Raw genomic sequence first — 23,730 nt, 5'->3', positions numbered from 1 at the left:
ACTATTGTATCTTCTCAATAGTAAAAAATCTACCATTATTAATACCATGAAGATCTATCAGCTGCTCTTACGTACTGTACTTGCGTTTGACCACTGCAACCCGCACGGCGATGACGCATTATCTGGCCACGCCTACAGGATTTGTTTAGATTCGTCACCTGATTTTATACTTGCTAGGTTAGTGTAAAGTAGTCCATTGCTAGCTAACAATAAAGCCTGTTGAATTATTTTTCATAATTAATATAATTGTTCTATCATTACCATTCCTTGCCCAGTCAGTGATCTACAAAGAGTGCTACTGGTGTTGTGTCCGGGGTGCTAGCCAGCTAGCTTGCTAGCCAACGAAAGTATTTGGACCAACAGATTGAATACTGCCTGGCTAGCTAGCTACTGTAGGCCTGCCCAGGTAAATACATAACTCAATGTATACCATGTACCATACTTTTAATGCAAACTATGTAGCTCTACGCGAAGCCAAGGTCACGCTCACAGACACACGTGAGACGGCGTAAAAGTGAGAGGTGGTGTTCAGTTTGTTTGTGAGACGGGCATCATCTTACTGTGTGCCAACGTATTGTACCACACTACTAGCTCTAGCGACAACAGTTAAGTTACTTACGTATTGCAAACTGGCAAATGTGAGTCACTTAATGATTGCCTGACTACTACTGTACTGCAATTTATCAACTTAACCTAGTACTGTAGGTACCGCTGTGTTGTATAGCAATACATAGCTAGTGTAAAAGGCGTACTTGCTTTCCCAGCAGCCTATTGGTTACATTTACATTTAGTCATTTAGCAAACGCTCTTATCCAGAGCGACTTACAGTAAGTACAGGGACATTCTCCCCGAGGCAAGTAGGGTGAAGTGCCTTGCCCAAGGACACAACGTCATTGGCCTTGCGGGGATCGAACCGGCAACCTTCTGATTACTAGACCGATTCCCTAACCGCTCAGCCACCCGACTCCTCGGGTTACGTCACTGACATGTTACATATTAGACTGCTGCATGGTGTCATTGTACAGCATGGATGAGATGGAGGGTGTGAGCCCCTCGTCCACAGCTGCGCCCATTCCCGAGAGGCGTGCCAGGTCGCCTGAGCAGCAGACGGAGTCCTCCCCGCCCTCGAAGCAGCACTGCGAGCACCAGGCCAGGTCACCACGGCGACCCCAAGAGGGAAAGCGGTCACAGCGACGGCAAGATGATCACGAACAGATGCTCGAGGAGTCGGAGAGGCAGAGGTTGCCAGACCAACACTTGCCGGACCAGTCAGGCCTCGTGTCAGATACAGCGGAGAACTCCCCTAAGAGGTCTGAGATGTGCGAGAGGCAGGCTGATGCAGAGTTGCCCTCGAAATGTTTGGCCAAACCTGAATGACACTGTATTTGACTGTCTGCATGTCATCTTCCTCACAGGAGGGCCCACTTTCTTCATGGTCCATATCCTGCAACTCACTTCGGACCCAAAGCCTGTATTCTTCCCAACCCGACCTCAGTTATGTAAGCATCGGTGGGAAATGGATAGCAGGTAGTTGTACACATACATTTACATTTTAGTCATTTAGCAGATGCTCTTATCCAGAGCGACTTACAGTAAGTATAGGGACATTCCTCCCCTGAGGCAAGTAGGGTGAAGTGGGGGTGCAGTGGGGGTGGGAGGATGGTTGTAATTGGTTGCCAAGGGGTCTGTGGGTTGGAACTCTGATGACACAACAGATTGAGAGAATATCAAGTGTCTCAGTCAGTGTTGCCCTGCTTGGCTCTGGGTCAGAACATTTAGCTGGAAGACGGTTCCTGTGTGACTACACACAACAGCAACAATGCCTGCCATCCACCTTTTGAACCAAGAGAAAGCCAAAAGGTAAAATGACATTTTCAGATCAGAATCAGAATTCGGTTTATTCGCCATGTATGTTATACAAACACGGCATTTACTGTGGCAGGGAGGTGCAAAACACTAAACATATACGAATCTTAAATTAAGTAAAAGTACAAAAGTTTAACTATTTCTAAGAACTAAACAATCTAAGAATACAACTATTTAAATATAAAATAAAATATATATAGAAATAAGAATGAGCAGCGTGAGTGGTCAACATAGTGTAATCGGATACTGAGGTAAGGTGGCTTATGCATACTGAATTGCCATTAGATGGACTTATTTTAGTGCAATATTAAGGCTCAGATCAAAGATCATTCAGATTTTGGACCTTTGCTCAACAAACTATGTCAACATCAAATCCCTCATAACTGTCATGTTAACTAGTAACTACTGAGTTACTGATAGGAGGATTTTTTCCCTGCACAGTCATTGGGCATTGATGTTGGCACGGTAAAAAATGTCCTCAGAAAGGTCAAAATCAAAAGAAACACGGTATGATTTTTCAAATGTAACTGGATAGTAGCGTAGAGTGAGTCTTTTGAGGAAGATGTGTTGCCGTAGCAATGCGTGTGTTGCCGTAGAAATGCGTGTGTCGTGTGTGATTGTCTCAGGCACATCCAGGACCCAGCCAGCCAGAGGCTCACCTGGAACAAGCCCCCAGCCAACGTGCTGGTCATCAGGAAGATCAGGGACGAGAGCCTGGTGGAGCCCTTTAAAGAACTCTGCAGGTTCCTGGTGGAGGTAGTGTACTGTTGGTAGGGTGTGGGTGTGTTTGGAGTGTGGGCGGTTTGGGGTGAGGGTGAACTACAGTTCCTCATATGAAATATCCACTATTTGCTGTGCTCTGGCGCAGTACCGAATGTAACACCTCATCGTTTATGCTACTCAGACAAGTGGGTGAGAATGACAGTCCTTGATGGCTCATTGCTGTCTATCACCTCTGTCTATTGCTTTAACACCTTCACTGGTCCAAAAACTTGCTCAACTCTTCAAAAACCTGTGTGAGTTCCTTTGGTACTTTGGCCAGTAGATTAGATCACCCTTTTCTGGACAGAATCCACAACAATCCCAGCTGTGTCCAGTTCAACTGAGCGGTCCCAAACCACACACTTCAAATCACTTTTATGATGTTCCACACACCCTCATCATCCACACAAGCTGTATTTTCTTTATGGAAAATATTTGAAACTTTATGTTGTACGTCCTGAAACAACAAGTTGTTCGCAGGTTCAAATTCCTTCCTGTACTGTTCCTCACTGTGAATAAATAAGTCTGTTACACGAGTACATAATGATATTGTAACTTGTCTAACTACATGCTCTTATTGTTCTTTCCTTTGGGACTTATTTGGTTTTCACAATGTATGCTTCATGTTTGTCTACACGCAATGTTTGGGGCTATCTCGTTGTTATGATCAGTGACCTATGCACTTTTGTAAAACTCTCTCTTGGAAGTCGCTTTGGATAAAAGTGTCTGCTAAATGCATAAATGTAATATCCCGTTATTGTCTGTGTTCCAGGAGAAAGGGATGATGGTGTACGTGGAGAGGAGGGTTGTGGATGACGCCACCTTGTCCCAGGACGAGACGTTCGGATCGATCCGTGATCAGCTGTGTACCTTCAGAGAAGGTCAGGGTCCTCTGCCATGCAAGCTCTTGACTGTAACATCAAGGCCACAGCCCTCCGTTGAACGGTTCTGTCTTTGTTGTTGTGTTTTTGCAGGTTATGACGACATCTCTGACTGCATAGACTTGATCATCTGTCTGGGAGGGGATGGGACTCTGCTCTACGCATCCTCTCTGTTCCAGGTAGCTGTCGTTACAACACTGCTTCATGGTGTGGATGGATGGAAATCGAAAATATTTAGTGTTCTCAACCTTTCCAAACCTTTTTTTCCCCAAAACATTTTCAAAGTTTCAAAACGTATTTTTTTGTAAATATTTTTCCAACCTTTCAAAACTTTTTGTAGAAAATATTCTGAAAACCTTTAGAAACCTTTTTTGTAAAACAATTATCCGTAAAACTCGTAACTAAACCTTACCGTAAATAAACCTTTCTTTCTTTCTCTTCTCCAGGGCAGTGTTCCTCCGGTGATGGCGTTCCACCTGGGCTCTCTGGGTTTCCTGACGCCGTTCAAGTTTGAATCTTACAAGACCGAGGTGGCCAAAGTGTTTGAAGGTAAAGTTCACTCTCAGCTTTGAAACATAAGAATGTCACATTATTGACCTCCCCGAAACAACCCTCATTGGTTGACTTTGCTTGTGTGTGTTTATGCAAATCTGTGTCCTTATATACTTAAAACACAAATAAAAAATGCACACACAAACACACACGCACAGAGGTGTAATAGCAATGTATTGCAATAAACTGTGTTTGTCTTAACATCTGTAATATCTATATAGATATATATATCTATATATATATATATATATATATCTAGATATATAGTATGTGTGTGGGTAAAATATATATGTAGTTTGTGTGTGTGCCAGGCAACGCTGCCATCACGCTGAGGAGTCGTCTGAAGGTGAAGGTGGTGAAGGACCTGCTCCAGAGGGCACACCAGCAGCAGGAGCACAACGGCCTGCTGCCTCCTAGTCACTCCACCAGTGAGGCTGGCAAGGTCACCCTGCAGCTGCAGGTCAGTGCTCACCTGGGATTAGAGCCCATCTGGGCAGTCCTGGAATTACAGCCTACATGGTTAGTTCTGGGATTAGAGCCCACCTGGTCAGTCCTGGGATTAGAGCCCACCTTGTCAATCCTGGGATTAGAGCCTACCTGATCAGTCCTCACCTGGGATTAGAGCCCACCTGGTTATTCCTGGGATTAGAGCCTACTTGATCAGTCCTGGGATTAGAGCCCACCTGGTTAGTTCTGGGATTAGAGCCTACATGGTCAATCCTCACCTGGGATTAGAGCCCACCTGGTTAGTTCTGGGATTAGAGCCTACATAGTCAGTCCTCACCTGGGATTAGAGCCCACCAGCCCTGCTTCCAGTCTCTGAACAAGATCATCCTCACATGCCAGAATGGACCATGTGGAAATGAAAATACATCCTCTCAAGTACTGGGCAGTTAACGTTGAGTATAACGTAATGTTTATACTCAATGTCACATGATACTGTGTAATACCTGTTGGATAGGTCTTTAGAACCCTTGTTTTCAACTCAAATATTAGAACAATACACAAACTGACTGCACCTGGGGGTTTTAACCAAACAGTGGCTGTGGGCTAGAATATGACACCAGTTCTGTAAATGACAGGAAGTGACATCTCTTCTCTACTGTGACTTTTCTATTTCCTGGAGAAGGCCTGTTAAGTGTGTGTTCATTTGGTTTCCCGGAACAGTTAAAGGCAGTACTAATGCTGTCTGGGACATGAACAGCAAATTACGCTAAGGGACTGTCCACTGTAGGCCACTGATGTCCAGTCGAACATCATTTACAGTTAGTTACATTTACATCGCCCATATGCTGGCCTCCCAGTTTACTCCTATTAGCCTAACGACAGCAGAGATGCAGGTGTTAGTCCATAAGCCCTTAATGTGATGAAGTCATGTAGGAGGCGTGCGCGTGTGTGTGAGAGAGAGTGAGAGAGTGAGAGAGAGAGAGAGTGAGAGAGAGAGAGAGAGAGAGAGAGAGAGAGAGAGAGAGAGAGAGAGAGAGAGAGAGAGAGAGAGAGAGCAGACTACCAATGGGGATGCAGACATCGCATCCTGTGCTCTGAGACCAACCAGACACTCATTTCCCTCTGCTGGTCCTTCGCGCGCGTGAACGTTTTAGCCGGTCGCCATGGAGACAGTCATAATAAACCCGAGGGTGAAAACAAGAGCCGGTTGGAATGTGAACGGCTCTGTTGCGCCTGTTGCCATGGCGACAGCAGCGTCACTTTCATCCTTGATTCTGACTGGGATCCTAATGGGCTCTGCTTGGATGTTTCCTGTCTGACGCTCTCTGGAACAACATACCTCATAGCTGCACCCACCCTGACGTGTGTGTGTGTGTGACTTTCAGAGAAAAGGAGAGAGAGAGAGAGAGAGAGAGAGAGAGAGAGAGAGAGAGAGAGAGAGAAAGAGACAGAGAGAAAGAGACAGAGAGAAAGAGACAGAGAGAGAGAGGGAGAGAGAGAGAGAGAGAGAGTGTCAACAAACATTTGAATGGGGATTAGTCATAGCCTACATCAGTGTCGAAACCATGGCGCCTGTTAAACAACCTTGGGACGATAAAGAATCCAATAGCTGAAGGACAAAAGATCAACACGAGTTGGTAAACTGACCAACATGAAATTAATATTACATTGACTTGACCCGTGTCAGAGATGGAGGCGGACGAATGCTAGCGAGGCTGGCGAGGCTTTGACTCAAACCTGCCCCCTGCTGGTCACAGGAGAGGCTGGCATCCTGAAAGGATTTGAGTGGGTTAGACTTCAGTGTAACTGTGAAAGGGTTTGTGTGTTTGGCAGGTGCTGAATGAGGTGGTGGTGGACAGAGGCCCCTCCTCCTACCTGTCCAATGTAGACCTGTACCTGGACGGCCGGCTCATCACCTCTGTGCAGGGCGACGGTGAGGAGAACAGGGTGATCAGGGATTCAGGTGGCTGAGCGGTTAGGGAATCAGGCTAGTAATCAGAAGGTTGCGAGTTCGATTCCCAGCCGTGCAAAATGAGGTTGTGTCCTTGGGCAAGGCACTTCACCCTACTTGCCTCGGGGGAAATGTCCCTGTACGCTCTGGATAAGAGCGTCTGCTAAATGACTAAAATGTAAAAATGTAAGTGATCTCCCTGCCTAAAGTGAGAGAGATGAGCAACCTCTCTCACTTTACTGCCTTGATACTGACAACTCTCTTTCTTTCTCTCTCCATCTTCTTTCCTCTCCCTCTCTCCATCCCTCTCTCTCCCCCTCTTCTCCTCCCCTCCCTCTCCCAGGCGTGATCGTCTCCACGCCGACGGGCAGCACGGCGTACGCGGCGGCGGCCGGAGCCTCCATGATCCACCCCAACGTTCCGGCCATCATGGTCACGCCCATCTGCCCTCACTCGCTCTCCTTCAGGCCCATCGTGGTGCCTGCCGGCGTGGAGCTCATGGTAGGCCACAGCGTCTAGGTCACCATGAGGGGGGGGGGGGGGGGGGGGGGAGCAGGAGACAGGGGGGGGGGGGAGAGGAAGAGCAGGAGACAGGAGGGGGAAACAGAGGATATGGAAGGGGAGAGAGATGGGAGAGAGGAGAGTGTAGGGAAGGGGGGAACAGAGAGGATAGGATAGGGGAGAAGGACAGAGAGGATGGGGAGAGGGAACGGGAGAGGGGATGGTTGGGGACTGTATTGTGTTGTTGTTAAACTGGAGCAAAGCTGTCTTAATGTCACCCATAGTCCTCCCTGTCGTTGACTAATCACCTGTGGTTGTTCCTTTATGACCCGCCCCCCTCTCTCTCTCTCTCTCTCCAGATAACCCTGTCCCCCGACGCCCGGAACACAGCCTGGGTGTCCTTCGATGGCAGGAAGAGACAGGAGATCCAGCATGGAGACTGGTCAGTTGCTGTTCAGAAGCTTTCGTTTCTGAGATAGTCGTGGTGGTAACATCCCTTTGCCGTCCACTAAGTAACAACAACCTAGTTCTACTAATTCATGAGGGTATATGGTTGCGGCTATGAACTCGTAAGTTACTTATCAGCAGTGATGGCAAAAGTACACACATCCTTCACTCAAGTAGAAGTACAGATACTCTTAAAAAGACTTTAAAGGTTGAAGTGCTGACTTCACTTTTTCACTCAAGGTAAAGTAAAGAAGAATAGGCTCTGACATATAGCCTACTTAAGAAGTAACCATTACTACTACCTGTTTCTGTCTCACGCTGGTAACTGGACCTCACATCAGATTAATACAAAAATACACTATATATAGACACGCAGCGCATTTGCCAGGAATCCTTTTTGACACAGACAATTTCGAACATCTCCCACGGCCTGGGTAATCAGGAATGTGTCTATTCTCAGTCATGTCGACATTGATAAATCCTTCTGTCTCTTCCACAACGTCAGCCATTCTTCTTGTTGCCCTCTGCCTTGTATTTGTACTTTGTTACTTCCCATCTCTGCCTACCATTGAGCAATCTTCAGCTTCTGTTCCTGCCTGTCCCTGCAGTATCAAGATCACTACGTCCTGTTACCCCGTGCCGTCTATCTGCTGCCACGACCTGGTGTACGACTGGTTCGAGAGCCTGGCCCAGTGTCTTCACTGGAACGTGAGGAAGAGGCAGGCCAGGCTAGCCGATGACCTATCTGACGACTCGGATACCGAGAACTGAAACAGCTGTTCGCCTCAAAGCGGTTACATTTCCGAGCTTTTTCAAAAACAGGCGAAACCCTTCAGTTGATGCGTAGGGACCAGAGCTACGGCAGAATGCTTCTCCCGCTAAACTGGGGGCCTGAACAACACACACAAGCATATATCAACCACTCTCAGGGTATTCATACTCTGACCACGCTGTAATCAACTTGAGCAGTGAATCTTTATGAAATTATACTTGAATATCCGACGGTTTTACCCTACAACAAATTACTGGAATTAAAGTAAATGGGTAGCATGTTATATTTGGATAAAGTGTAGCATAGCATCTCTAGAAGTCTGGCATTCTGTTTAGAGTGATCAGTGTAAATGATTTGTACATATTTGCCTGAGTACAGGTTACTTTTGCGTAATATTTATTGATTGAGTTTATGGTGGCTAAAAAGCCCATGTAATTGACTGAAAGGATTGACACAGATGTGGTTTCACTTTAAACGCTTGTCTTTCAGATCAATCTTCTTTTCTATATTTCTAATGTTTGCAGATTAAAGCATAAATATATACAATGTAAGCCTCAGAACATTTGATGAAAGGTTGATGTACACAGCATTTGTGTCTAAACTAGCAGGGTGTGCCAGTATGCTCCATTATCTATCAGATTATTCAAAGGAAGTAACCTAGATAATTACATTCATTAGATACAGGCGTTTCTAAATGTTTTGCAGACACAGGCTCATCTTATTTGTGAGTTGATGTTAAATTAAAATGTATTTCTTAGTTAATACTGTGTTTCATGCTCAATTACATTTCAGTTCTATATCTGTGTTAATGTTATTTAATAACGCTGCATTGCTTTCTGTGGGTTTCCCAAGCTCTAGGAGGCAGCATTTCATTCCCACTTCTAGAATTAAGAGTACAAAGATTGTGATTAATAATATCCACATGTATTCTCCTTTCAACCATAACCACTCACCAGGACACAAAGTTGATTTCTATATTTTATTGCAATGATAACATACAGATATACTTCCATCCAATTAATTAAATTATACTTCAATATTGCATGGGACAGTCCTCAAAATGATATTGATGCCAACATGGACAACTAAAGTAGCCGAAGACAGTTGAGCAGATGAAACATGACGGTCATTTTCTATTCATTTTAATTCCAGAAAAGCAGCATAGAGAATAATACAACCATATACAACAGACTGATACTGTGCAACACTTTCTGCCGAATATTTAGAATAAAACTACAGACAACTGTCTCCAAAAGACAGATAGAGAAAGGGATCACCTGGTTTAGGACAACGCTGACACTAGAAAAACAAATCAAAGGAAGCTACATATTGTACAAATGTAAGTACACGTCCCTCAGGTGAGCCAGGGGACTAGGGGGTCCACAGTTGGGGGACCAGAGTTGGGGGACCGGGGACCAGACGGGAGATCAAGCTGGAGAGAAGCTACTGACATCAACGAGCTCTTCCAATGAAGAAAAAAACAACCGAGAGCGGTCGATGACTTTTTAGTTTGGAGACGTTGGATTCATCGTGTGCAGGTCTGGGATGTCAATCACACTTTCTGTATGCAACAGAGCAGTTGTAAATTTGACTACAATGTGTGTGTGTGGCTGCAATATACTGTACTGGTTCTGTAGAACAGTAAGTTTCTCAACTATAGTTAACGAGTCATGTGTGGACTCGAAAGTAAGCCCCCATATGGACAAACTAGTTACATACCATTATTCATTCCACACATTCAAAAATATTAATGAAAGATGAATAGAATTCAACTAAAAGGATTAAACTTCAGCCTGAGCTTGCTAGGAGGTCCCCGTAACAATCCCTTGACAGTTTTCCCATTTGTGATACTACAGAACATACAAAGAGTATGATGGAAAAACATCACATTGAAATAAACAAAGTGAAAATGACAACACTATAAACTAGGATACTGTTCATGTTGAACAAGTTGGTTTATAATTTCTTGGACTGTTAAGTATGTATACCTATATTTGATATATATCAATAGAATCCATATATAAATGATACATTTTTCTTTGCTTAAATATTGTCCTCAGTATGAGTAAAAAAAGCATCTAAAACGACTCTAAACAAAGTAATGCAGACCTACCATTGGCCAGTGTCAAACCCCGGCCTTATTTAGAATGCTGACCCACTGCCCCATTGGTCTCAAATGGATGTGGAGTCACTAGTCATTTACTGGGAACTCAATCCCAGTGATCCCATCTGACTAGAATACCAATGAAGGTGATGCACCAAAAGCAGAGATGCTGATGGAACAGAACAGGCCTACAGCCTGGGAGCATCAGAGTCCTGTCTGCTTTGCATGGCTTGTTGAAAACAGGAAATGGACTCCACACCAGGACATGATTTTGGTAAGAGCCTAAACTCAACAATTAGATACTACAATTGTGCTGGGTTTGGAATTTGACACTATGATTTACAAAAACGAACAAATGTACCAAAGTCCCTTGCTTACAATTGTCTTCCTATGTGAAAACAGCATGCATGAAATCAGTTTGTAGTTTGGCACTAGTATTCATTTCATTTTTGAGGTCTGAGTCTATGAGTAAATAGAAAAACAAAGCTTGAACGGTACCTTTTCCACCTCCATTTATATGCCGTTTATACAATTTTTTTAAACTCAAAAACAGATTCTGGCCTGCGTAGACTAAACGAATGCCTGTCAGCCATTGTTCTGAGAGTGTACACAACGACACAGGCCATCACTTCCTTGTAGAAACAGGAAGTGACCACGGCTGCCTGGTGGTCACATTAGGCCATGCATACTACCAACACTGGGGGGGGGGGGGGGTAAACTATAGTGTTTGGTCCATCCAGGTTAGTGAATTATTGGTCAGTTATATTACATGTAATCAGGGCCTGAGACTAGGTGAACTGCCCAGATGAAGGGGCACAGTCACTCAGAGCAGCTGTGTGAGGGGGCACAGTCACTCAAACACTGCTCACCCTTACCTTGATTGTACCAATCACACGGAATCTTTTGCAAAGAAAACTCACAATTTGGAAGGCAAAAAAACTGCCAGTTTCCCCACTGACAGGCAGGACTAAGATGGCCTTGTCCTTCTGTCTGTACAGACTGACAGGGGACTTAGCGTGGCATACAAAATGTTAAAACGATGACAAGAAAAACCTAGACACACAACAGAACACGTAAACTAGTCATGTTAACATGACATGGGTGAACAAACTCAAACCAACATCATAAAAGGAGGGTCGGATCACATAGTCTGAACTAAACTCATGGGTGACAACTCTGTTAGTAGTTTTTACATTGCATTTTCTCTCTCTCTCTTAAATAAAGAAGGGATTTCTGATCTACAATAAGGCTTTTTTTTCATCTTTTCCATTGTCATAGCTTTTCTGTTGTTTCTTTTCACGGTTGTCCATATCCAGAGGGGGTATCTGTATTCTTGAGTGGAACATCTCAACAGACAGATGGGAGCCTCTCTCCTTAAACATGGTAAGAAGTACTGTAGAAGGTCCTGGGACCACAGGGAAGGTGGGCAGGCGGTGGTGGTGGGGGCGAGGTCGGGATGAAATGTTTATGTTTGACCGGAGGGGGGCTTGGTCTCAGACTCTCCCTGCTGTTCCTCCTCCTCCTCCTCCTCTCCCGTGTGCTGCTCCAGCTCTTCTCTGGTGATCATCTCAAAGTCATTCCCGTTGCTGTGCTGGGATCCCTCATCCTCCGGCCGGTCGCTGTCCGTGTCCGACGGATGCTCCGCCCCCGGCGCCTCCGCCTCCTTGCCCTCGTCCTCTTCCTCCTCGTCCTCCTCCTCCTCGTCTCCGTCCTTCTTCTCGCTGTCGGACTTCTCCTCGCTGTCAGACCTGTGCGCCGCCGGGGCCGCGGTGCTCTCCGATTGGCCGTCCTCGCTGGCCTTGCCGTCGTCCCCCTTGCCTTCCCCGCCCTTCTTGGCGGCGCCGCGCGGGCCCTTGTACTCGTGCGTGTAGAGCGGCCGGAACGAGTCGATGAAGCCCACGTCGGCCGTGAGGTTGGGCAGGAACCAGAAGTGGTGGCGCCCGCCCGTCACCAGCCAGATGATCAGGAACAGGATGCAGCGAGCTGACAAGAGACAGGAAGTGACATGGGGTCGGGTTTCAGTCTAAAAGCATCCTGCCACCTGCGACAATGTCATTAAAAGCACCCTTCCTGAAGTCCTACGATTGATCTGTTGGCTGAGTGGAACAGGGAGGAAGAGCGGGGGGATGGTGAGAGGGTGTGTGTGCTTCTTACCGACAGCTAGCAGCAGGATACTGGCAACGAAGCATCCCGCCGCCACGCTCAGGTAGTACACGCCGACGCGCATCTCCGCAGGCCACAGAGGGAACAGCGTGGCAGCGATCACTGCAATTACTGTCAACACACACAACAATGTCCCCCCCAAAGAGCCTGAGTCATGTTTGTGGAACCTGATCACATCAAATATATTCTTATCAACAGCAAGAAAGGAGATGTTTTCTCAGTGTATAATTAGAATACGTCACTCACCCAGTATGAGGCCCATGGCGAAGGTTTTGAAATGGACCGGATCATAGATCCAGACATACACCTGTCGAGAGGAGAATCAGTCTTGATTATCACATCATCCTGTTCTACACTATCATAATATCTATAATATATAATCTATACATACTCCATATTATACTATAGAGTATATCTATACTGTCAAACATTTGGGAAAAAGACCAGTGAACACGTATGTGAGGGGAGGAGAGCAGTGAACACGTATGTGAAGGGAGGAGAGCAGTGAACACGTATGTGAGGGGAGGAGAGCAGTGAACACGTATGTGAGGGGAGGAGTCTCTTCATGTTGTGTTTTCCCATCGCGGCATCTCACTGACACGGTCTGCTGTCACACCTCCCGTCTGGCCTCTGCCTCACTGCTGCCTCCATCTGCCTCACTGCTGCCTCCATTGCCTCACTGCTGCCTCCAGTGCCTCACTGCTGCCTCCATTGCCTCACTGCTGCCTCCATTGCCTCACTGCTGCCTCCAGTGCCTCACTGCTGCCTCCATCTGCCTCACTGCTTCCTCCATCTGCCTCTGCCTCACTGCTGCCTCACTCACCTCGTTACCATCGAGAAAGAGCTGGTCGTCATGAGGCTCCAGCTTGAACTTCTTCTTCACATCTTTCTTCTTCTTTGGTGTTCCAGGGCTATCATCCTGCGCGCGCACACACACACACACACATATTAATTTACTGTATGTCAAGTCAAGCAGTGTCTAGCTGTCATCTACGATAATAAATTTGTGATGTAATCCTGAGGTAGCTGACGTCATGTCAACACTGTGTTCCAATGCAGAACTGTGAGGAGCAGCAGAGAGGATGCACTGACGTCACCACTGCCGAGACAAGAGCTTTGGAAAGATATACAATAGCTTACACTCTTCTCCTTCTTTGAGTCTGAAACCTCTGGATCCTTCTTCTTCTCTTTCTCCTTCTTGCCCTTCTTCTCCTCCTCTCTGCCACTGTCGCTTTTGGCCTTCTCCTTCTCCTTCTCCTTCTCTTTCTCCTTCTCCTTCTCTTTCTCCTTCTCCTTCTCTTTCTTGGTGTCCTTCTCCGGTTTCTTCTTCATCACTTTCAGAGCTCGATGGTAAAACTGCTTTTTCAGCAGTCTGGACGGGAGACAGGGACGGTATGAATTTGCATAGCTCAACAACACCGAGAGACAAAGATAGATACAGACAAGAGTGAGAGAGCGAAAAGGGGGCAAGCGAAAGGGCGAGAGACAGAAAGGGAGATAAAGAAAGGGACGTAGAGTGCAACGGAGACAGAGAGATAACAAGGGAGAGAGAGAGAGTGAGGCACCTGTTGCAGTAGTCCACTACAGACTCCCTGGTGGTGAACACAGCCTCATCCCCCTTTTTGGCCTTGGCCCATTTAGAGTCCAGGAGACAGTCCACTGCCTTGGAAGCTAACACACACACACACACACACACGTTATCTTCAAACACATAACGAACAGTATCCACGTAGGCCACCATGCTACAGTGAGCCAATGATCTGGCCCCGTGGGAGGATGTTTCAGTGTGTACAACAGGAGATCAACAGGCCAGTTCAACAGCTGACAAAACCCCCACGGCTGCAGTCCAAAGAGCATATTCCTGCTGGCCAAACGCCTACAGGGGCCAACATCACCGGTCAAGTGTAAACACCACGACTACTACTGCTAGGAATACGAGCAAGACAAGCATCGCCTGGTGGCAACATTCTGCTCTTCACAAACTGCAATATCAGGACACTCGGAACTGTAATGCTACGATGTGTCAGTCGTGCAGGGCCTCAGAATGTCACACGTCACAGAATGCCTTCAGAGACGGTTAGCGAGAGGACAGGTGCAGAGAGGATGCTGACCGATGAAGTAGTCCACCCTGTGGCCCATCATGTTGGTGGACTTGGTGGGGCAGTTGAAGCGGAGGTACTTGGCCACCGCCTTCTCCTCCTTGGAGGGCTCGCTCACCTCCTGAAACACACACACACACACACACACGTGTACACACAGTTACACAGAGCATACCATATATACCATACTCCGCACTGGAAGGGACACACAATGAGATCCTTACACTATGAGATCCCTTGGGATGGACAGAACAAACGTCTTTCGTCCAATCAACTTAAAAACGACTCCTACGAAGCTGCTTTCACAGCTTTGCACATCCAAGTCTCACAGTTATATTTAGGATGACACAGACAGCCAGGATGTCAAGAGACCAGGGCTCCATGAACTGGTAGATCTACGGTAGATATCGCAGGCTTATGTGTATAGATGACACTGATACACCACCTAGCCCCTTTCCTGAGCCCAGCGGCCCAGCCTCGGCCCTCGGCACCCTGGGTCTCACTGCGTCTCTGGCCCAAGGTACTGGACTGAATGCCAACATGAAGGGAATGAAAGCATCAGCACAATGGGAGCCAATGCTGCTGTCCTCCAGCCCAGCTGGCTCTGACAACAAGCACACACACACACACACACACACACACACACACACACACACACACACAGTGTGATGATGTGCCTTGAAGCAGGGCTTTGTTAAGGTAGGGCTATCAGTCACTCTTCCAGGCTATTTGAGATCCTACGATCAGACATCCAGAGACTCCCCCTCCCGTCAGAGAGGCTGGGTCTGCAGCCTGGCTCAGTCATGTATGGAGCGACTGTTACACTGGCCAACACCAACAGACCTCAGGCTCCCTTTGTCTGTCCCCACACACTGAGAAAGATATCAAGAACATGACCCAGGCTGCCGACAAACTCATTCCTCTGCTTGTGCCAGGCATTGTGGTGTCAGAACGTACTATCTGATTGGATGTGAAAAACGTCTCCCATGAACAAGAGATGCTTGATATATTCTACTGCTAAATTGGAATCTACTATCAATATCTAACAAATAACCCCAAATCTGATCACAAAGAAACATTTATACGTGTATGTATTCAGTGACAGGGGGCCAGCTAAGGAAGGGGGGGGGGGGTTGAATTCCATTGGTTGCATAATGACCTGTTCTGTTCTGGGAAGTGTTCAGTTAGAGAAGAGATATGAGGATGCCCTATTGACATTTTATTATACGAAGCCGCGGCATTATGCAACTGCACAACTGAACTTCTAGCAACAGAGATTCACATGTCATGATGGCACACAATGGAATAGCAGCATGTCTATCCCTACTATTTGCATAACTGAGCAACGAAAATACTTAGACACCACGTAGGCATTGCTACCTTGCTCTGTAATATATTGAATCAACCAAAAATAGTGTTACTTGCCTTGCCCATTTTAATTACATAGTTAGCAAGCTACAACTAGGTAAAGTGCATTTAGTAAATTCCAGATTTGAGTAGATTAGTCAACATCGTTGGTAGCTCGAGCTATTAAACTACTGTTGCTAACACTGCAGCTGCCAACGCAAGTTAGCTAGGTTAGCTTGATTAGCTTCGTATGTTTTTAATCAATTGTAGGCTCAAACGTTAGTTTAACGTAGTTATTAAACAATTGACTTGCTAGCCACGTAAAATGCTAAAATTAAATAGTCAACTAGCCACATAGCTAGATACTAGCTACTAGTTAGATACTTGATTTTGTCTGTCTGGTCATATCCACTGCATCAGTTCACCAGTGATTCCCAGTATTGAGCAGTTGTTAAAAATTGAAATATTATATTGTGTTCCGTGATCAATGATTTTTTCTAAACTAGGTACATGTAAGGGAAAAATGTTTTCCCCTTTCGGGTGGTTGTTAAAAAATGTTACCTGAATTCGTTTCTTTTGCCTTCTACGCTCCGCCATGATCCTCCAGCTCACTCTTCGTCTGACGTATGAGACACGCGTAACGTCTCTAGCCTCGCGAGAGAAAATAGTCTTCCAGGCAAAACTGGAAACGGACAGTGATGACAGAAATGCGATATAAAAACTACACTCTGATTGTAGGTATATTACTTGATGTAACTGCATCTTGATGGTTCTATTTATTTTATGTAATTTATGTTCTAAATATTTCTGTTTTTGGAAGTCTATGTCAGGTGAATACTGTCATAGCCATAAAACAAGCATAATTTCAGATTTATGTCAGACTTTATTCTCATTACAAAATATGTTACAAAACATTTTCAGCATTCATAATAATTCATTTGTAGATTACTTTCTTCTTCAGTCATTTTGAGCGGCTCTACACTTTTTAAAGTCTTTATTGTGTTTTAAAACATGGTAAAAAAAAAAAACGGACGAAAGAAAAAGAACATAACAGACAACTGATTAGGAACTTAATTCCAAACACTTAAGAATGCGTTATACACACTAGAAAACCGAACAGCTCGTATGAGGCAGACAGTTAGCAGCTTTAAACTGGTCTTGGGGCTGAAACACTTCATATGTCCATGTGGCCACGTGTCCTCCATGTTGCTCAGACAGTCTCACTGTTCGCAGAAGGGGGAGATAGGTTCTCTGATTCAGGGAGTTGCTCTGTATGTTTCAGGACTTCTGTGTCCCTCGTGCAAGGACTCGCCATCATCTCGACACTGTTGCAGTTGGCAGGAGAGCTGATCTCTGACGACCGATCTCCTGTCTTCTCAGCGGTGGCCTGCAGGGCGGCGGCAGAGAGCGGCAGGTTCATCATGTAAAACATGTTTCCCAGTCGCCGAGACACCTTGTGGGGAAAAGAGTGGAAAGGCATGCATTACAAATGGCTAATGTGGACATGGCTGCTCTCACATAGTAGAATAAAGTGAAATAATGCATGTGGGTGTTGCAGGGTCACTGAAAGGCAACTGTCACTGGCAACTGTGACTGTGTTTGAGTGTGTGAGTGTGACTATGTGTGTGTGTGTGTGTGTGTGTGTGTGTGTGTGTGTGTGTGAGTGAGTTTGTGAGTGTGAGTGAGTGTATGAGTGTGAGTATGTGTGAGTGTATGAGTGTGAGTATGTGTGTGTGTGAGTGTGTGTGAGTGAGTGTGTGAGTGAGTATGTGTGTGAGTGTGTGTGTGAGTGTGTGTGTATCGTACCTGTGATCGTATCTTGAGGGCAGGTCCCAGCTTGAGGCCCAGCGTTTCCAGCAGGTGTTCCTCTGTCAGGAGTGGCAAAGTCTCCCCATCTATCATGTGGTCCTTGAATGTCTGTGGAGAATAATTATCCCAGATTAACAGATTAGCTGGAGTGATGGATTATCCGGCAGGCGTAGAAGCAAGCAAGGCCACTGACCTGAGCATATTCAGAGCAACTGGGTATGTTGTGGATGAAGGTGTAAACATCATCCATCGTCCACTTCCTGATGTCTTCCAGTGAGGAAACATCATCTCCGTTGAGAAAGTGATTGGGTGGTACTGATTGACACAAAAAAAATCAAGAAAACAATTAACACACATTCTAATGGAATGTAGCTGCTTGTGAACTGTGATGTTAGTATTGTTCGTTCATGAATTAATGAAAAAAACCATTCACCCATTCATATACATTATGGATTTAGTGCCTGAAAGGGCTATGCAAGATTTGAAATGCACCTGTTGGAAGTAACCCGTTCCCTGGGACTGAGAACATGTAAGGCATCCCAGCCAAGGGTCCAGCAGCACACATGAACTTCTCCTGGAAAGCTGAGCATTGACTGGGAAGGTCTTTCTCGCTGGCACCACTGTTGCAGCTGGGCAAGTCGGAGCAGCCCTCCTGACTCTTCCGCAGGACATGCTCCGCCTCCTTGTAGTTCTTTCTGCTTCCTGTCGAGTGCTCGGTGTCCATTTTGGTTTGAGTCTTGCTGCTTGCTGCCTCCACTCCATTGTCCCCTTTCCCCTCCGCCTCCTTCTCCTCCCCAGAAGCAGCCCCAGGACTCTGCTCCACACTCTTGTCCTCTGATTGGCTCTTCGGCCCGGTCATGTGATTCTCTGTGCTCTTCTGATTGGCCGCCCTCCTTCCTACCCTTCGGCCCCTCTCCCTCTGCAGAGAGCTGATTGGTGGGTAGGGGCTGGAGGACATGAGAAGGCTGTTGGTCTGCAGGTCCTCCAGGGTGGTTCGGTGGACGAAGACATCGTGGCCGTCAGGGAGGCGCTGGCGTCCTCTGAATGCCATGGGGTTGGACTGGTACAGCTGGGTCTCCAGCCCCATCAGGCCCTTCTGGTGGGCGTTCTCCAGCTCCTTCTGATGCAGGATGGCGTTCATCTCCATTCTAAAAAAGAATGAGAACAATAAGATCTTAGATTATTTGTTTTTCACATGACGGTAAGAACATTAGGATCTCTCTGATCAAATGTTGTGAAGTGATTCTTCAGAAAGGATTCTTCTTCAGGGGCTTTATAATTTGTGACAAACTGTGTTTTGTGAGAATCTATTGTGACTGTACCTGGCAATGTTCTGTTTGTGAATGAGTTCCTGACGTCGAGCGACTGTTTCCATGGGCTCTGTGGGCAGGAAGCCATATCCTGCTGGGCGTTCACACAGACAGAGAAGGACGAGCAGGGGACAGGAAGAGAAAAACAAAAACAGCAAAAAGATATCGTCAATAGAGCCATTAAACACCCAGCAGTTTAATTATTATGTTTTACTCCGTACGTGGACATCATAGCATGTTATCAATGTGCGAATAGAGACCATAATCAACAACCTCACAAGTCAAGTATTGATTGTTATGTAGCAAAGAGTGAATGTCCCCCCCCCTCCACAACAGATACATGAGTATCTGTCTTACCCGCTCCAGGAAAGCCCCTCCCTGGCATGACGTTGGCGTGTGGCTGTAGGGGGGGGCCGAGGTGTGCCCCCATGTGCATCTGCCTGGCATCGGAAGATACCATCTCAGAGGGGGGGCCCAGTTCTCTGAGAAGAGAGAAAGAAATGGAAAAACAGTCAAGCCGAATCAATGCGGTGCAAATGAAAAGTCATTGCAGTCTTGCTCTCCCTAGGTGACATTGTGCTGATGGATCCAGTGACGTTGTGCTTTTTGTGACAGTTGGTTAGAACGCACCTCTCCATGAAGCGGGGCTCGAACTGGGTGGGAACCCCCTGCAGCCTCTGCTGCCCCTGGGTCAGGATCTGAGGTGCCATGGCCATCTGGTTCCTCATCATCATCTCTTGTCTCTGTCTCAGCTCTGCAGGATAACGGAACACACAGCCACCATCACTGCCGGCTCACAAACACCATGGATCCAACATTCTAGAACAGCCTTGTAAGGCTGTTCTAGAATGTTGGATGTAAGGTACTTTTACAGCACTCCTTTTGTGTTGTTCTACCGTAGATACGAGCTTACAGAAACAAAATAGTTTATCAACACCTACAGTTTTTAGCTAACCGTGAATCTTAATTTAGTTGTTCAGAACAAGTACTTTTCAGACACATTTGGTCATGAGAAGTTGACATATTAGTGAGGTTTGAATGACTGATCCTGTTACCTCCAGCAGACATCCCGTTGACCAGGCGGTACCAGTGCTTCTCGTCCAGCGCCCCCTGTTCCCCAAGCGCTGACATCTTCCTCAGTTGCTCCCTCGGGGTCATGACACAATCTGTCTCTTCCAGAAAGCCTGTCTTCCTGTAGAGGAGGGACAACCAAGAGGTAAAGCTATTGTCTCAATGAAACACACATTTAATGCAACGTGTGGGAGTCAGGTGGCTGAGTGGTTCGATTCCAGGTCGTGCAAAATGACTGTGTCCTTGGGTAAGGCACTTCACCCTACTTGCCTCGGGGGGAATGTCCCTGTACTTACTGTAAGTCGCTCTGGATAGGAGCGTCTGCTAAATGACTAAATGTAAAGTAAATGTGTGGAAGTTGTGGACGCTCCCTGAAGCCATATTTAAAAGGCTTGTTGTGTTTACATGTGACCAACAGGTGGCGCCCTTGTTCTAGAGTGCAGCGTGGCCAAGACCTGGCTCAGACTTGCTATTAATAACTGTGCAATTTAACAGTTTGTTTTATAGTTTTATAAATGAAAAGTAGTAAATCCTACACATGAGCAGTCTACCTGACTGGAATGCACCACACATTCCACACACAATTTCTTCTGACATAGTCATTGACTGGCACATCACACAGCACACACACATTACATGCATATGTAGCCCAGCTATACTTTCCACTGGGTTACACATATCTAATTGATCTAGATACTTCCAGTTAGCTCTTTACACTCGATAAATCCCTTTACAATATGGAAAATAACCCAGGATGGGTAATCTGCGACTAATAATCTGGGGTCAATCAGACCTCACATTTAAACAGGGCAGGAATGTGTCTACTTTAGCACATGGCACTTCAGCGCACATCAACCCCTTCCTCCTGCCCACGCATGCCCTCCCCCCACCACTATCCCAAACATGGCCATAAGATTTGCACTAGCCTTTTTGCTTTATCCACAGTACCCTAAAGTTCCCCTTAGAAACCAATCTAATCCAAGGGCTGTAATCCTCCTGTTAGTCCAGCAGTCTGCCGGTAACATCTGCTGACCCGTGTATGTTTGGGCCCTGCTAGCCTTCCCACCCCATCCCACCTCCCGGGCCTACCTCAGGATCCTATTAGCTAAGTCCTGGCTATACAGCACTTTAAAGGGATGTGTTGGAGGTAATCCAGGCGTTTAGAGTTTTACCCTCAGCAAACCTTGCCTGTAAGCATCATGGACAATGCACCCTAAGTGCTAATCCTATTAGCCTCCATTAGCCCCAGAGATGTCCTAAAAACACCTTGGGGATAAATCTGGGACGCAATCGGATTATGTTAAAATATGTGGCGCACGCAAACACCCAGCCTGTCACCAATGTCACAACACCACTGTCAGCAAATACGTTGGCAGCAGACACAGTAAGAAGATCTATGGTAGAAAATTTAGGAAGCAGATGGATGTGTCTCATGCTTATCCATCGTCTAATAGGTTGTTGGAGATATCAAAGCAAGCAAAGTGCCCTGTATTGAAAGTATGTGTATATACATATATAAGTATTGAACAATTTCAATGAATACTATGAATAATGATTTGTCTCTCATACTATAAAGCCGGCGGATATGATGAAAGGCAATGTCCCTCGTTACTATTTTGTCTTGTGTAAAGGAATTAGAACTCACCTAATTAGTGATCAGATCAAATCTTCTACAACAAGCGTTGAATTAAACATACATTAAAACAAAACAATTTGCATCTGTGAGACACTGTTCAAGATGCAAAGGATATCGTTTTGTGAGTGTGTTAAGATGGAAAAAGTCAAACTCAGAGTAATAAATCCTACAAGCAGGAAGAGTGGCTTCCACGAACTTGACACTGGCTGCAAGGCTTTTCTTATCAGTGGCCTGAACTTCCATCGGAGCTAAAAACATCTGTCAATCATCAAAATGCCTCCATTCTTAATGTTTTACATGGTGTTTTTCATTAGATATAGCTGACCGGCATATTATAGTGGCCTTGTTGTGGTTTGATAAAGTTTAAAAGAATAGTTAGGTTTAAAAGTTTATGAAACAAAATTAGTTTGGAGTTATCTGTTGTTGTCATTTGCTCAGTTTTATAGTTGCCTTCAAACCATGATAAAAGTAATATTATACAAAGATTGATTGTTAAAATAGCCTTTCTTTGTCCACTTTAAACTTTTTTTCAATGGTTAAATACAGTCTCATTCCACTTGTGCTTTACATTCAGGTAAAACCTTTTTCAGATGGTAACGTAACTGAATGAAAATAAATGAAATATCTGGTTTGAGCATCTGAAAGTTCTCTCACCACAAATGAACACCATATTGGCGGACACCACATAACGGATTGGACTACATGGATTTGCGGCCTGCCTGGTTAATCTCATTACAAGAATGAATTAAGGGAAAATTGCTGACGACTTACAGTACATGAAGCCTTGAGGTCATAACAGACATACAGAGGAATTGTCTAGCCCGTATAATCTTCCCCTTGACAGCACACTAATGCTAGTCTCTCTGAGACAATGTTTTTAGCCACTTTCAAGTTCCAATAAACCAAATAATACATTTTTAGGAGGCAAGCTGTCGCATATATATATATTTTTTAAGGTTGACCATTTGCAGAAAAATTTACAATAATAACATTAAAAGCTTAATATTGTTATTATGAACACCCAATGCCAGATTTGAAATGTATTTATTTTAGGGTAGACTAAATAATCTACGTGGCAAAGATATATTTTATCATAAAGATGCAAGACTTTTACTTGTATTGTAAAGTACTTTTCAAAGTAAACACTCTCTTCTCATTTGTTTTAATTATTATGTTGTCAAGGAAATAGCATGTATACATATATATATATAGGAAATATAGGCCATGTTTTCCTGAAGCAGGATCTACTGTACAAGCCCAAACACTAAGGAAAGTGAAAATAGTCTTAAAAATATATAATTAATTTTCCATAACAGGAGTAGCAAAAATTCCTGAATGCATGATGACCATCATGTTCTATGACTGATTATACAGACAGGTGCGTTTTTCCTATATTTGAAATGTTCTCAATGAACTTATTCCTCTATGTCAGCTAAATCACATGCACTCAGACACAATGCCAGAGTTGCATCAGAATTTTGTATGAATGATCCAACCAACCTACCAACCAACCAACCTACCAACCTACAAACCTGCCAACCTACCAACCTACCAACCTACCAACCTCCCAACCTCCCAACCAACCAACAAACCAACCAACCAGCCAACCAGTTATACACAATCAAATTATGCATACAAGGATAGATTGAAGTTTATTGGACTCACCTTCAGCTTCCTGCCAAAGCAAATCTCTTGGTCCCAAGTGAGAAAACAAAATAGCTGAATAAAATGCTAATTCAAAGCCAGGAGAAAACCTTGACCTCACTGACACTTAGGTTCTCACTGTCTCTGTCGAACTTTCCCAACAGTTCTGTGGTATTGATTGGCTTTCCTCGGACCACCAACTGTACAAACACACAGTGCCAACAGCCTTAACCAAAAAAGACCTTTAAATACAGATTGATTTCATCTCTATTAGCTGCCTTTATCTCCTCAGTTAAGCCCTCCCTTTCCTGACATCACTGTGATCTCCTGTCCAACTGCTCGCTGGACCCCGCACTAAAGTGTAATTA

General features: G+C 45.3%; 3 protein-coding genes across 9 annotated transcripts; 1 reads left to right on the top strand and 2 right to left on the bottom strand.

The window, feature by feature from the left end:
* The first annotated feature begins 110 nt into the window (after positions 1-110).
* Positions 111-8,976, top strand: nadkb (NAD kinase b). Of its 6 annotated transcripts, XR_009932366.1 has the most exons (13): positions 111-406; positions 1,001-1,310; positions 1,416-1,499; positions 2,493-2,622; positions 3,401-3,509; positions 3,603-3,688; positions 3,956-4,058; positions 4,373-4,521; positions 6,342-6,441; positions 6,803-6,960; positions 7,320-7,402; positions 8,016-8,522; positions 8,553-8,976. XR_009932366.1 is itself a non-coding variant. In XM_062480476.1 (12 exons), the coding sequence occupies exons 2-12, from the start codon at positions 1,027-1,029 to the stop codon at positions 8,176-8,178; spliced, it is 1,449 nt and encodes a 482-aa protein (XP_062336460.1). In that variant the 5' UTR covers positions 111-406; position 1,026; the 3' UTR covers positions 8,179-8,976. The 6 variants fall into 6 exon arrangements, 5 of the variants coding, with proteins under 5 accessions (XP_062336460.1, XP_062336459.1, XP_062336461.1 ...); XM_062480476.1 differs by having other exon boundaries at positions 1,026-1,310; positions 8,016-8,976; XM_062480475.1 differs by having other exon boundaries at positions 8,016-8,976.
* Positions 8,977-9,144: 168 nt separating this feature from the next.
* Positions 9,145-16,561, bottom strand: sec62 (SEC62 homolog, preprotein translocation factor). Its single transcript, XM_062480481.1, has 8 exons — positions 16,454-16,561; positions 14,558-14,666; positions 14,012-14,117; positions 13,587-13,818; positions 13,270-13,365; positions 12,693-12,753; positions 12,438-12,557; positions 9,145-12,266 (listed from the first exon to the last, which is right to left on the bottom strand). The coding sequence occupies exons 1-8, from the start codon at positions 16,487-16,489 to the stop codon at positions 11,749-11,751; spliced, it is 1,278 nt and encodes a 425-aa protein (XP_062336465.1). The 5' UTR covers positions 16,490-16,561; the 3' UTR covers positions 9,145-11,748.
* Positions 16,562-16,761: 200 nt separating this feature from the next.
* On the bottom strand, positions 16,762-23,730 carry samd7 (sterile alpha motif domain containing 7). Of its 2 annotated transcripts, none has more exons than XM_062481289.1 (9): positions 23,384-23,730; positions 20,067-20,203; positions 19,642-19,765; positions 19,369-19,493; positions 19,024-19,105; positions 18,194-18,849; positions 17,895-18,016; positions 17,699-17,809; positions 16,762-17,345 (listed from the first exon to the last, which is right to left on the bottom strand). In XM_062481289.1, the coding sequence occupies exons 2-9, from the start codon at positions 20,167-20,169 to the stop codon at positions 17,103-17,105; spliced, it is 1,566 nt and encodes a 521-aa protein (XP_062337273.1). In that variant the 5' UTR covers positions 20,170-20,203; positions 23,384-23,730; the 3' UTR covers positions 16,762-17,102. The 2 variants fall into 2 exon arrangements, with proteins under 2 accessions (XP_062337273.1, XP_062337274.1); XM_062481290.1 differs by having other exon boundaries at positions 19,024-19,102.

Source organism: Osmerus eperlanus, chromosome 16 (genome assembly GCF_963692335.1).
Source record: "Osmerus eperlanus chromosome 16, fOsmEpe2.1, whole genome shotgun sequence".
Lineage (NCBI taxonomy): Eukaryota > Metazoa > Chordata > Actinopteri > Osmeriformes > Osmeridae > Osmerus > Osmerus eperlanus.
The sequence above is the reverse complement of the archived record's forward strand: the minus strand, read 5'-3'. Positions and strand labels throughout refer to the sequence as shown.

Coding starts and splice junctions, on each gene's coding strand:
- nadkb (XM_062480475.1), top strand. CDS start 1,009: ATGGTGTCATTGTACAGCATGGATGAGATGGAGGGTGTGAGCCCCTCG. Junction 4,059..4,372: donor GGTGGCCAAAGTGTTTGAAG/GTAAAGTTCACT, acceptor TGTGTGTGCCAG/GCAACGCTGCCATCACGCTG. Junction 7,403..8,015: donor GAGATCCAGCATGGAGACTG/GTCAGTTGCTGT, acceptor CTGTCCCTGCAG/TATCAAGATCACTACGTCCT.
- sec62 (XM_062480481.1), bottom strand. CDS start 16,489: ATGGCGGAGCGTAGAAGGCAAAAGAAACGAATTCAG. Junction 14,118..14,557: donor CAGGGTGGACTACTTCATCG/GTCAGCATCCTC, acceptor TGTGTGTGTTAG/CTTCCAAGGCAGTGGACTGT. Junction 12,558..12,692: donor CGCCATGGGCCTCATACTGG/GTGAGTGACGTA, acceptor GTGTGTTGACAG/TAATTGCAGTGATCGCTGCC.
- samd7 (XM_062481289.1), bottom strand. CDS start 20,169: ATGACCCCGAGGGAGCAACTGAGGAAGATGTCAGCGCTTGGGGAACAG. Junction 19,106..19,368: donor GAGGGGCTTTCCTGGAGCGG/GTAAGACAGATA, acceptor GTGAACGCCCAG/CAGGATATGGCTTCCTGCCC. Junction 17,810..17,894: donor GTTGCTCTGAATATGCTCAG/GTCAGTGGCCTT, acceptor TATTCTCCACAG/ACATTCAAGGACCACATGAT.